Source organism: Hoplias malabaricus, chromosome 2 (genome assembly GCF_029633855.1).
Source record: "Hoplias malabaricus isolate fHopMal1 chromosome 2, fHopMal1.hap1, whole genome shotgun sequence".
Classification (NCBI taxonomy): domain Eukaryota; kingdom Metazoa; phylum Chordata; class Actinopteri; order Characiformes; family Erythrinidae; genus Hoplias; species Hoplias malabaricus.
The window spans coordinates 50,898,808-50,912,337 of NC_089801.1; the positions used below are offsets into that span (position 1 = coordinate 50,898,808).

At 37.1% G+C, this 13,530-nt stretch overlaps 2 protein-coding genes across 2 annotated transcripts in view; both read left to right on the forward strand.

Annotated features, from left to right (window-relative positions):
* prom1b (prominin 1 b) overlaps positions 1 to 8,337 on the forward strand; it is a 68,699-nt gene extending 60,362 nt beyond the window's left edge. The window contains exons 27-28 of the mRNA XM_066660047.1: positions 4,701 to 4,745; positions 4,863 to 8,337. The gene's annotated coding sequence lies outside the window, so the exon portion shown is untranslated. The remainder of the gene's footprint in view (positions 1 to 4,700; positions 4,746 to 4,862) is intronic.
* Positions 8,338 to 10,391: 2,054 nt separating this feature from the next.
* fgfbp2b (fibroblast growth factor binding protein 2b) lies at positions 10,392 to 12,588 on the forward strand. The gene is made up of 2 exons (XM_066662291.1): positions 10,392 to 11,194; positions 12,002 to 12,588. Exon 1 carries the CDS (start codon positions 10,426 to 10,428, stop codon positions 11,176 to 11,178), a length of 753 nt encoding a protein of 250 aa, XP_066518388.1. The 5' UTR covers positions 10,392 to 10,425; the 3' UTR covers positions 11,179 to 11,194; positions 12,002 to 12,588.
* The last annotated feature ends 942 nt before the right edge of the window (positions 12,589 to 13,530 follow it).

A 13,530-nucleotide genomic window follows, 5' to 3' on the forward strand; every position in this document is an offset into this window, starting at 1 on the left:
GTCTGAGGGTGATATGGTGTGGTGTGAATACTTTTAATGCCTAATAAATCGTACACTTGCTTTATTTGTTTTGAAGTGAAGTTTGTGCCCCTGTCTGTCAATATCTCTTTCGGGATCCCTACTCTTGAAATAAGTTGTATCAGAGCATTGACAATTTGACGAGTTTTAATGTTTTTGAGGGCAAAAGCCTCTGGATATTTTGCCGCATAGTCGCATATTACTAAAATGTAACGGTTTCCGTTTTTTGTTCTAGGTAACGGCCCTACTACGTCCATTGCTATGCGAGAAAATGGTATGTCTATTATAGGCATGCTCACCATAGGCACCTTGTCTGACTTTTTTAGAGTTGCAGTGAGTTGACATTCTGGGCAATTATTGCAGTATTTAATCACATCTGCATACTGACCTGGCCAGTAAAATCTGTATGCTATGCGGCTGAATGTTTTAGCTTGCCCGAAGTGGCCTGCCCAGGGATCTGAATATCCCATTTTAAGCACTTTCTCCCTAAGGCTTACCGGGAGTACTAGTTGCTCACCTTTATCAGTGATTCTATATAGTTTGTTATCTTTAATCGCTAAGTGGCAACCTTTATCAGAGATGTCACTATAGTGTTTGCTTTTTTCAAATAGTGGTTTTAAAGTTTCATCTAAGTTTTGGAGTTGTTCAAAGTTAATGGGTAAACTAATGTTATCTGTATCTGGCAGTTCTATTTTCTCCAGACATTTGGTTCCCATAACTTTAGCTTTCCTTACATCTCTCCTTGTCTTTTTTTTAGTTTCTGCAGCATATGGCAATTCCTTAAAAAGTTCTGTGGTTTCTTTGGCTAAATTTTTTTTGCTTTGCCTGGTCACTACCATAGCCTCTGCCATTTTTACATTTTTATAGTTCAGTAAATCAATCAAAATAGGGATGTCTCTGCCTAGTATGATGGGATATGGAGCGTTTTGTACCACGCCTACACGTACCAGGTAGGATTGCCCTTTAATTGATACATTAACCTCAGTTGTAGGATAAATCTGCTCATCACCATGTATGCATCTGACCTTTAACGTACCTGTAAGGCTATATTGAGAGTTTTCAAGACATGCTTGTGTGACTAAAGTTTGGCTTGCCCCAGTATCTAATAAAGCCCTAAACTGTTTGCCATTCAATTTAACTGTTACTGTGGTTTCATCACTACATTCCTGTGTACTAAAGGGATTTTCTTTTCTAGGGGTGTAGCACAGTTGGTTAGAGCTAGTGGGAGGATATTGACATTCAGAGCTTTTGTGTCCTATTTGGTTACAGCTAAAACATCTTATTTTTGGTTTTTCAGCTGAGCTTTTAATGGACTTATGCCACTGCATTTTAAAGGCTGGCTTTGAACGTTCAACACCACTACCATAGTCACGTCTCTCAAACTTACTGGTCTGTTTGGTGAAGGTTGACTTTCCGAGCCGGAACTCTCCCTCGGCTTGCCGTGCCGCGATGAAAGCTTCTGCCATTTCAACCGCTTGCTCTGCAGAAGTCGGGCTGCGTTCCAATATACAGCTCTTCAAGTCTGGATTGATTACGCTCAGGAACTGTTCCAGAACGATGGTTAGTCCGATGTCCTCTTTTGTCTTGTCTTTTGGACGTATCCATCTCTCATAAAGTCCCGTGAGCCGCGTGAATAGTTCCCTCGGCGTCTCGTTCTTTAATACGTGCCCTTTACGGAAACGCTGTCTGTAAGTCTCAGGGTTAATCTCAAACTTTCTGAGAATAGCCTCTTTCACTGCTTCAAAGTCATTTATCTTTTCAACGCTCATGGCGACGTAGGCTGCTCTTGCCTTTCCTTCCAGCAAGGGGACCAGATGAAAAGCCCAGTCCGTTTTCTGCCATCTAGCCGCTAGCGCTAACCGCTCAAACATTATGAAGTAATGTTCGATGTCATCATCATCTTTAAGTTGCGGGAGCCTTGGCCACGCTACCTGTGTTGTCCCTAATTGTTCTCCCATCGCGTCGTATGCACTTACTGCCGGAGTCGCGGGTCTGTATATTCTTGTGTGCGATGCTGTTGTGGAATGCTCCGTTTCCCTGTGTTGTTGTACTCCACTTTGGCCCCTCCGTACTTCTTCCTGTAGAAGGCCGAACTGGTGTTGTAGGGAACGCCACCTCTGCTCTTACTTCGTCGCTTCTCTCCGCAGTTCGTCATCTCTCTGCTGTTGAGAGCTGAAAAAGCTTTCGAGCATCTGCTGTAAGTTAGTGATCTCCACTGTATTCCCTTTGTCGGTGGTTGACTCGCATTCCTCTTCTTCGCTCCGTGTCTGGGTGACTGGTGGTTTCTTGGGAGCCATCTTCTCCTAGTGGTAATTGTTGGGGTTGCACAACGCTCCTCTGCTTTTCGGCGTCGTACCTCTCTCTCGTTTCTTGTCTTGGACTATATGTGGTTGCTGTCATCAGGTTCGTAGTCACTGCCACCATTTGTGATAAAGCTCACCCCTTCACCATCGCAAAGTGAAATGGTGGGAAGTGTTCTCTATGGGTAGAGTCGGGCGAGAGGCCTGAGATGATAAGGTCGACTCGAAATAACACCGAGAGGTTCGATTTTTGGTTCCCTTCCACCTTTATTTACACACCAAACTTTGTAATACTATTTACAATATATATACACGCGCGCTCCTTGTGAACAAAAAAAATTAACAAAACAAAATTCTCTATAAGCAGAGACAAAAAGGATAAGGACAACTAAATCAATTGAGTCTTATTATGCCCTTAGGTTATGCTCCTCTCGCTACGGTCTAGCAGAGTCTTCTCTCTTTTACCCTTGTGTGGTATATGTATAGGTAGCCCCGCCCCTTAGAATATACCATTCCCTTAAGGGGTAAAAGTTATTGTATCTTGGATACACAAGTTTCATAAACAATAAAAATTAACAATGAACTAACAACTGTACCAAGATTCAGTTACAGCCATGGCATGTTTAACATTCATTCATAATATCACTATTTGTTAGATAATATATTTTCCCTCTTCTAGATGCTAGTTCCCCCTTCCCTCTGTGGAGAATGGATTCAACCAGGTAAGTAAAACTCAGCATCAAGAGATAGTACTCTTTTCCCTCTCACATGACCCGTATGCAGGTTAGTAAGTACAGGTAAGTATACATAATGGTTTCTCTTGGTGATGTGTCACAGGTACTGTACATCATCACAGGCTGTGAGAATGCTGAACTCTCTCCCTCCTCTGCCCCCCACACACACTACTCAGCAACCTCATCAATTATCACCAATACCCAACTGTGACTTTGAAAATCTGACAGGCACTCAATCACTTGAACCAGCCTCCAGGCTTCATATCTCTATATTTGCACTACTGTTGACACCGGGTCTGTTTATATTGGTACTGTCACTTAAGCTCCTCATCAGACCTAACTGTGGCTTTTTCAATAGGTATGCACTTGTTCACTTTACTTATGTGTTATACGATTATCTTGCACTACTGTCTACTCTGACTTTTACATCCAGTATCCTACCTCCTCCTATTATGATTATTTTGCACTATTGTTTACACTGCCCTGTAGATCCAGTATCCTACCTCCTTCTATTACAATTTTTTTGCACTATTGTTTTTCACTGCCTTGGACATCGATTATCCTACCTCTAAATCAGGTTATTGTCATCAGTCAGAGTCCCATTGTGTCATGTATGTCTATCAGTGAGCTGTTGGTATCGTATGTCCTGCACTTGTCTTCTGTTTGTTCACTTTCATATATTTATATACTTAGCTTAGTTAAATTTAATCTATTTTATGTTAAATGTTACTGCATCTTGGAGAGGAGAGTAACGTAATTTCAATCCTTTGTATGTCCTGTACATATGCAGAATTGACAATAAAAACTCTCTTGACTCTCTCTTGATTCTTGATATTTTTCCCTTAAAATGATACATTCTCTCAGTTTAAACTTTTGATCTGTGATTTGTGTTCTATTCTGAATATAATATTAGATGTTGGCACCTCCACATCATTGCATTCAGTTTTTATTCACAATTAGTGCTTTTTTGGAATCCGGTTTGTAGATCTTTCCATGTTCTAGTATTTAATGAAGCTCATTCTACCTGCATCGCCTGGTGACTTTCACCAAAGTCCCTTTTTGGTGACTTTGATTTGCTCTTTATCTCTTCTGACTATTCTAAATGTCTCTGAGCCATCAGTGATTCCTGATTTCACCCATTTCTATAGTAATATTTTATTCTTCCTTTGTATTTAACATCATTACATACATCCAGAGCCCTTTCAGTAGTTAATGTACACTGTCAGAAAAAAGGTACAATAGAGGTACACTATTTTCACTGAAAGTACAAATAGTATAAAGATACTTTAAAAGTAAAAAAGGTGGTTTTAAAATGTTCCTTTAAATTATATTACATTCTCTTCCTCAAAGAAAAGGTAATTGTAAAATTTCATTATAGAACTGTTAAAAAAAAACACAATATGGGTCCTGGGGATGATGTGGAGAATATGAAATAAACACAAATCTAAGATCTATAATTGTTATAGAATAAGGTACAATTATGTTCCATTGAATATGTACCAGCACAGCACAATAGGTTACCAGCACACTGACAGTTTATCTGAGAGTGTACAGAAAAAGCTGGATAAGTGGTTACAAAAATGAATGAATTAATTAATCATATGACCTGTTTTCTTTTCTTTTTTTTCCCCTCCCAAAATTCTATTAGTGGTACGGAAAACTGGAGCTAGACATATCATCAGAGGTATCAAAGGTAAGAAAACCACATATACATGTAACTTGGACATTTACATAAGGAAGTATTCGTTTATTTACTTCAATATTGTTTTAGAAATTAAAATTTGTTGTTTTTTTTTTTTATATATATCAGGGTTTCATCTAGGACTAATTTCATTCCAGAGGAAGAAAATAAAAGGGAACATAAGTCATAAATGGAAAGGGACATTGACTGTTTCCACGAGACCATTTATACCATATCATAAGCCTGAAATATATGAAATATATAACAGCACTACAAATCACTGGAATCCATCACTTCAAAACAGTGAAAAGTAGCCATTGTTCACTCTTAAAAATAAAGGTTACTAATATATTCTTGGCTAGCATACCTCACTTACAAAAATGCCTCTTTAGAAAAGCATCCACTGAAAAGATTTTAAAGCAGAGGTTTTCAAACTGCTCAGGATCCACCTCCTTCAGACCCTGTTCCTATATTATTATATATTCCTATATCCTAGGCATGGAACAATGAAACATCTGTGTTTAAGAACCATTGCTTTAGGTAACCAAAAGTGGTTCTCAAATATATATATATATATATATTTTTTTTTTAATAGTGTCATTCCAACGAACCTTTATTCTTAAGAGTGCATTTTAATCATTTGACACACCAAGGTTTGTTTACTAAAGAGCTATAGCTGTTCTAGCGAATGTTCCTTTCTACTCATCAAGAATGTTTTTGAGGCTTTTATATTTTTTTGTGAATATGAATTTTATAAACAATATGATTTAGAAAATTTTCTTGGGAAAATGGATGAAAAGTTACAAGGAGCTCAGAGTACATCTTGCTCTTTTGTGAAAATCTATCTTTACCTGATATTAACTTTACTGTAAGAGCAAAACTGTTCTCGGTTCAAAAGAAAAAGAGAATATTGCCAACACCCTCTGAGGATATTTGTGGACAAGAAACAAGGTTGGCAGCTGTTTTATTACATTTCTGGTTCTTACATGTGATAGAAAACAGTAAAAAATAATGTTTCTAAACCAAACATTATTCTGTGTTTAAAAACTAAGTACAGATTTGGTTGAAGTGGACCATATTAAATATTTTTTGCCAGATAAAAGGTCATATATTTTAATCATTAATATTACTTCTACAGTCTAGATCTGATATTTACAATGTTTTTTTCTAAATATTCCCTTGGTTTCATGGAATAACAATGAATAAAGATAATTACTTTTCAGAATGTGCAGAAACAGTTAACTTCCTCAATGTTTTAGAGAAATAGAGAAAAAGATATTGTTAAAAAGTGAATATAATGTACTTTGTATATTGATGTTTTTCACAATGAAATCTCCTATAAATACAAAAGATAAAAAGTGTAAAAAAAAAAGTGAACTAAAACATAGATGTTCATAATTTGATGTAACAGCAAAAAAAAAGAGTTTTATGAGGTTTCACCTGTGGTCATCATTATTCTGTAAAAGATGCAATGATTCAGGTGTTCTTTTTTTTTTTTTTTTTTTTATCTTACTTTTCAGTGTCTTACTATATTTGCTTATTTATTTCTTTTTCATGACCCTGTTTGTAAAGAAACTCAGCAAGGAGGGTACAAGCAGTTTTCCATGTTCATTTTTTTCTGAATTTGAAATTTTAAGAAAAATGTACCATTATTTTTTCCACATATAAACAAATGAATGAACACTACAGGAAATATATTTATTCTTATGAGACCCTGTCCACACACATTTTTGAAAACACATTGAAATGATGTTTTAATTCACAGAAAACTGAGTGTTTTTGAAAACACAAACTATGACACGGTTAATTTGTGTGTAGGAGTTACAGTAGTTGCCATGTACTAGAACAAAGGGTGGGGGATTATAAAGTTTCTGTAAGCTCAGCAATCTGGCAGATAATATACTTGTTTACAGGTAATTTTTACTATTTCATTACACTACATTAGATGGCTCCCCATTTTCAACCCGTGCTAAGCGTAGTGCTAACACGTTCAGACATCTTTTAGCTGCCATACAGATCTGAGCAGTTAGCATTTTCCATGCGTGTGGCGCTGTCCAGTGTCAATTTATTAGCAGCATTTTATAATGAAGCAGTAAAAATTGGATTCAAGGAAGTCTTGGAGGAAGAATGTGCTTGCATTAATCCTTCCAGATTGTTGGCATTGTTTGTAATTGAGTCCTATATAACGGGTAGAACTGGGGATGACAAAATGTGTAAATGAGTGAATGGATGCAGATGTTAAAAATATTGCAGTGCTTCTAAAATTATGACTTAAATTCAGGTTTGCAGCTTAATAATTGTAATTCACAAGTATTTAAAACCTATTAAGCACTATGTCTGCATTTCAGACATTGCAGTGTAACCAAGAACTTGTAAAGGACCTCATGATAACATCACATTACATCCGGAGGCCTTATCTGAGCAAGCCTGTAATGGTTGTAACACTGCCACCACTTTTAGTAAATAACACATACCCATAATGTTCTTCTTGAAGCAATTGACATCCAATTTTAATATAGCCTCCTACTGGTAAGTCACTTTTTGATTTTTGGAAAAAGCTGTTGGCGTGGAAAGAGAGGATCCCTCCATCCATCCATTATCTCTAACCGCTTATCCAGTTCAGGGTCACGGTGGGTCCAGAGTCTACCTGGAATCATTGGGCGCAAGGCAGGAATACACCCTGGAGGGGGTGCCAGTCCTTCACACGGCAACACAGACACACTCACACATTCACTCACACACTCACACCTACGGACACTTTTTGAGTCGCCAATCCACCTACCAACGTGTGTTTTTGGACTGTGGGAGGAAACCCGAGCACCCGGAGGAAACCCAGGCAGACACGTGGAGAACACTCGCAACTCCTCACAGACAGTCACCCGCAGGGGGCAATCGAACCCACAACACCTACTACCGCCACCGTGCCGCCCAGGAGAGGATCCATTCATTTAAAAAAAGAAAATGTTTCCAAAAATATTTATACGTGTGTGTGTATGGACAAGTTCTAGGCTTCATCACAACTAATGCTGTCAGTTTCATTTATGTGTTTTTTTAAAGCCATTTTTAAAAAACATTCATCCTTCTTTGAAATGTTCTCCAAAAATGTATTGTATGACAAGCAGTGTAACCTGGTTTTCATCCTACTCTGTCTGTGAAGGGACTCTGTTTGAAGCTTTCTGCTTTGACCCTCACTGTGGTCACTGGTCTTGTTATCATTTTTGGCAAAGCTGTAAATGACTAAGAAAAGGAGTGTGAAAGGCAGGAAATAAATGTATGCACATTGAGAGTCTGGGATGTTGTCTTTCTTTGCTTAGAATGCAAAAAAGCTAGAATTTTTATGTTGTACTGTAAATTCAAACTTAAACAAGCCCAGACACAGAATAAGGGGTAGGGTGCTAAGTAGTAAACGTTTTAGGCTGGTATTTCACATTGAAAAGATGTTTTGTTTTGAGTTTGCACCAAACTTTATATCACAGTTGCGTTCACTGGAAGTGCAAAGACCAATATCTGCATTTGTGGATACGTTTTATGTAATTAATCCAGCAGTTAGTTTAGATGTCAAGATGACTTTGGCTGAGAATTATTCTACTCATGCTTCTTTTTTTGCTCATTAATTTCATAATAACTGTATGGTTCAACTAAGAACTGAGTAATGATCCCTTTTACATTAAAGTTAACTGTTACTTTCTATGTCAGTGTGTGGTTGTCTCTCTCTCTCTCTCTCTCTCTCTCTCTCTCTCTCTCTCTCTATATATATATATATATATATATATATATATATATATATATATATATATATATAAAACAACAACACTGAACTGAACAACAGAACAAACAACAAAGACGAACCATACATCAACCAGGTCCACTAACACTGCTTGCTTCTCTAGTTTTAGCAGTGGCAATTTTACTTGAGGAATACAGACTAATAGAAGAAATTCTTTAGTTACCACTTTATTTTAAACAGACAGCATCAAACAATGTCATTACAATTACAATTGGATTTTAGAAAACATTTACATGTGTGGTTGTTACAAGGGCTGAATATTTTAGTAAGTCTGTACATGACAACCAGAGATATAGCAAAACTGTATACTGACCAGGTGCTAATGGATGTTAGGCTAATTTTTTTATTTTTCATTTTATTTTGTCTTCTTTTCATTTTTACACTGATGTAGTTTGTTTTTTGTTTGTTTTGTCTCTACTATTTTGCTAGTCCATCTTGGTGCAACTTATTTGCTAACCTCAGAAGCACAATTTTGATGTTACATTTTCTGGCCCCTTCCAAGCCTATACACATCTACACATTTTTTATTATTATTATTATTTTACTGCAAAAAATTACCCAAGGTAACAGTGTGTTCAGTTGTGTTCTTTTTGCCTTGGCTTGTGAGAGTAGTACAGCTGTACCCCTGTAGCTATTCAAACACACACACACACAGTCTCAGAGGTTAAGCACCACATGTTCTACCCCAGATCCCACAAAACCCTTCTTTTTCTTAGGCTTTCTGTCATTTTCCTTCACGCACTCACTCTGACCCACTGCAGACCCAACTCTTTCAACAGGGAGCTCAATTGTCTGTGCTATAAATCAGTAATCAGTTAATAAAAAAAATAAATAAAACATGCAAATATGGATTTTATCCCCTCTTCATTGGCCATATTGACTTTATAAACATCCCCTTTAACCAAGTCCACTTAATGCCATTTTATATTTTAATTTCTTTATAAAGAATATAATTAAAAATAATTAATTTATACAAAAAAAACTATAATAATTATTCAGTCAAAATATAAGGACAGGTCAAAAGCAGTACCTTACATTTGAGCTTCACATTCAGGAGAAAATCTGCAAGAGAGGAACTTTTAGAGCAGGTCAGCCAATTTGCCAAATTAGGAAATGTCTGCTGATTAATCCTCCCATAACATACAGGAATTTCTAAAATGCAACTAATACAGAGTGATACACAAAAATGAATGAGAATCATAATTCATGTAACTTGTATTAATTCCACTGTAAAGGTGTTTTAATTTGTTTTGTTCAGTAAGAAGTTGTAGTTTTGTGGAAATTACAATGTTTAAAATAAATTCCAGTCTGGAAGCAAAAGACATGTACTTGTGTATTGAGTTGGAGACTCAAATATTACCATCAAAAAAAGGAGGGCTGCTACAGAAAGGGTTTGGAGCCACGTACTGGTGTAAATATGTGCTAAAATGGTTGCAGGTGAATTGCTGTTTGTCATTTCTTGTGAAACCTAAACTTTCCCCACCTTAACACTCAATGGTCCACTTATGTGAGCATTTTAGATTATGTAATGTCTTATGAGAGTCTATACCACTGAGGGCTTGTGTGGGAAGCTGAGCCTTAACCCTCACTACACATGTGCGCACACAAAAACACACACCAGACGTCAAAACAAACAGTGGTACATGAAACCAAAACACATTCGATGCAACACTCAGATTGATCATTTACATACGTTCACTAAACCATACTTACACAGTCCTGCTGCTCTGGCCTGTCACAATCAGCTCTTGCAGTCTAGGTGGAGTGGGGATACGAGGTTTCTTTACTCAAAGGCCTCTTTGTTGGCACGATGTTTATAAACCCAGCCCATGCCTCCAACACTCTCTGTGCAGTCTTCAGCTACACTCTTTCCTGTCCACACATTCGTCCAGCAACTCCTACATTATGAGAACAGCTTGTCAAGCCGCTCTCCTGCTTGCTTGCTTTATTTGGGCCATCCATGCCCAAGCTCAGAGCAGCCACAGCACTGGAAGTCAAGAGAACAACCAGGGCAATAGAAATGCCAGCGAAAGCAGCCAGGGCCAAGCAACCCATGTTAAACATGGGGCCCCAGCAAAGGTTGTGGATGAGCCTATTCGCTTCAATACCAAAACCAAAGACGCTTGCACAATGGTGATATCTGTCCAAATAGACTTTACCAAGCTTCGGGTCACCTGCAAGGGTAAGGGTAGGTCCTACAGGTGTGACTACCTGGGAAAACCTAACCTGTGCCGATCTTACAACAACAACCCACGCCACTACTTCACCCAGATCATGTGGGTCATGCGCAAGTTGGAAAATCCCTGCCAGGGAGACCTGTCCTACAAACCCCAGATGTGCCGTTCCGCTGTGGATGAAGCTAAGATGGTTTTCCACAACTCTTGGCCAAAGACGTCCACTCCCCGGCCAGCTCCAGCTCAGCCTGCCAAGACTGGGGCCACCTCCAAGCCTCCAACGGCAGCCAGACCACCTCAAAAGCCAGCAAAACCAGCCACCAAACCTGTATCCAAACCTGACCAACCTCGCAAACCCACCAAAAGCACTACACCAAAGCCCACAGCAGAACCAGGGAGCCAGGCCAACAAACTGGCAGAGGAATACTGCTGGAGCAGCATCCAGAACATCTGCGCCTACTTCATTGGGTGGTTCCAGAACTAAGTAACTACTTACAAAGGTAAGAAATATAATTCATACCAAGTAGTTTAATGGGTCACAGATTTCAGAATTTCACAGAGTACTCACTGAAGTATCATTGGTCAACTTGGTGTAGACAAATGAGCCATATTCTTCAACATTAAAAGAAACAGAGACATGCTCTGTTTAATTAGCTTGAATTAGTTTGCCTTTTTAGTCCTTGAAAATAATTGTTACTTAAATAACTTAAACCTGGGTAAACTTGGTCTTTTTAGGAAGCAGATAGAATTAAAGTACTGAATAAAATGAGCTAACAGAATCCATTGCATTGTAAAAGATATGCAGCCAAGGCTAGTCTGAGCTAGCCTGCTTTTCTAGGTTCTGTAATATATTCTAGCTACATGCCCTTTAAGTTAGATTAAACGAAGTACTGCACATATTTAGCGATCAGATTGCGTTGTGCAATAAAACACATGCTCTAAAACTCTTAATTGAAATCAAAAGTGGTGAAACAACCTGAAGTATCTTTAGGAATGTGTGGAAATTGATTTTATAGTGCTACTACATGAATTAACATCCTAAATCCAAAGCCTTAATCTAACTTTTATAATAATGCATTTTCAATCATGTAAATGTCCTAACAAATGTGAAGCTGAAATGATTGATGATTTATCAAGAATTTTTCACAAAAGTTTTCAAAGTGGCTACTATGATCTGTGACTTTGATTGCCATAAAAATAATAATCACACTTTTACATCAGAGTGCAGTTAAATTGCATGAGTTTTAACTAGAGTTCTTAATGAACTGACTGTTTCTCTTAACCCCTCCCCAATCCCCCATTTCTAGGTCTGCAGTACAGGAGTCTTTTTGAGTCTTTCAGACCACCAACCAAGATCATCTCCCTGGGGCCTGGGCAACAGTTTGTGTGTGTGTGGGTGTGGGTGTGGGTGTACAAGCGTGAGTGTGTGTGTTTTTGTACTTGTCGGTGGGTCTGACAGGTTTTTTGTTGTTTTTGTTTTATTGTAAAAAAAATTAAAAGAAAAAATTGTGACGTCTCTGTCAACAAGCAAACTTTCCCATGCCTGTAATAAACAGAACAGATGCTGAAGATACATTACAGTAAATTTACTATTTTTGTTTCATTTATTTTTATGTATTAAGTTGTCCTAACATTGTGGTACATTATCTGAATGGAAAAAAACACATCTATGTGAAGAGTGCACTAAAGTAAAATATGGGGGAACAAAAGATGTTACAGATTATGTTTGTGATGTGATGTCAGTGGGTCTGTGTTACTGAGGATAACAGATTGATTGGTGTTTCTCGCTTTTCTATATTTGACAATAAACATCTTTCCAATGTAATTTTGTATTAAAATTATTATTTAAATACTTTTCAGCACCTTGATTTTTCTAGTGTTTCAATGTTAGGATGATTATTTTAAAGGGGAATTCTACTTATCTGTTACTATCTTTGCTTAAATCATTAAACTCTAAAACAAATGTGTGATGAAATGCCTCATTGTAGAGAATCATAGAGAATTGTTTTCAATAGTGATGATTGGAACCAAATATCTGAAGTTATTATTTAACTTGGTCCAAAATTTTAATTTTAATATAGAGCTATGTTAAGGATGTCAAAGTAAAACAATTCCTCCAAACAACAATTTTCTTCCTATTCTTCCTAAAACATTTCAGTAAATACTATGGATATATTTTTCTTGGATTCATCTTTTAATTTCTGAAAAATTAGAAAATTGTGTAAGATTCAATAAAACAAGAATCTGTTTTATTCAGCTGACAAATGTACAAAGAAAACATTTCATATATATATATATAAAAGGCATAAGTTGACTCTGGCAAGGTATTCCACAAAAGTTGGGGAATAATGAGTGAAACTTACATTTTTAAGTTATACCACTTTCAAAACTTCTAAAATAAAAAGGTCAATATAAAATCTATAAAACCAGCTTCAAACAAAGGATCAGTCTTCGCATTCAAAAAGGTTGTGTCAAAAAAAAATAAAATATTCAAAACATTACTACAACTCAACTATCACACTCCTGTGAGGTAGATAACATCCTCATAGCCTGCACTGATCATTCTCTGTAATTAGTGATAAATTTAACTGTAGATACAACAAAGTTCATTATATCTTTAAACTGCGATCATTCTTCACACAGCACATCTTGATGAATTATGCAGTGGCACTACTTTAAATTATGCTGCGAGGTCTGGTACTAGATGGCCATTCTGATATTCTATGAACCACTTGTCTCAAAATCATGAAGGGTTATCATCAGTTGTTACGGCTGATAACTTACTCTGTGGTAAATATTTTTAGATACTATCTCATTAGTTTAAGTTATTAAGTCA

Coding starts and splice junctions, on each gene's coding strand:
- fgfbp2b (XM_066662291.1), top strand. CDS start 10,426: ATGAGAACAGCTTGTCAAGCCGCTCTCCTGCTTGCTTGCTTTATTTGG.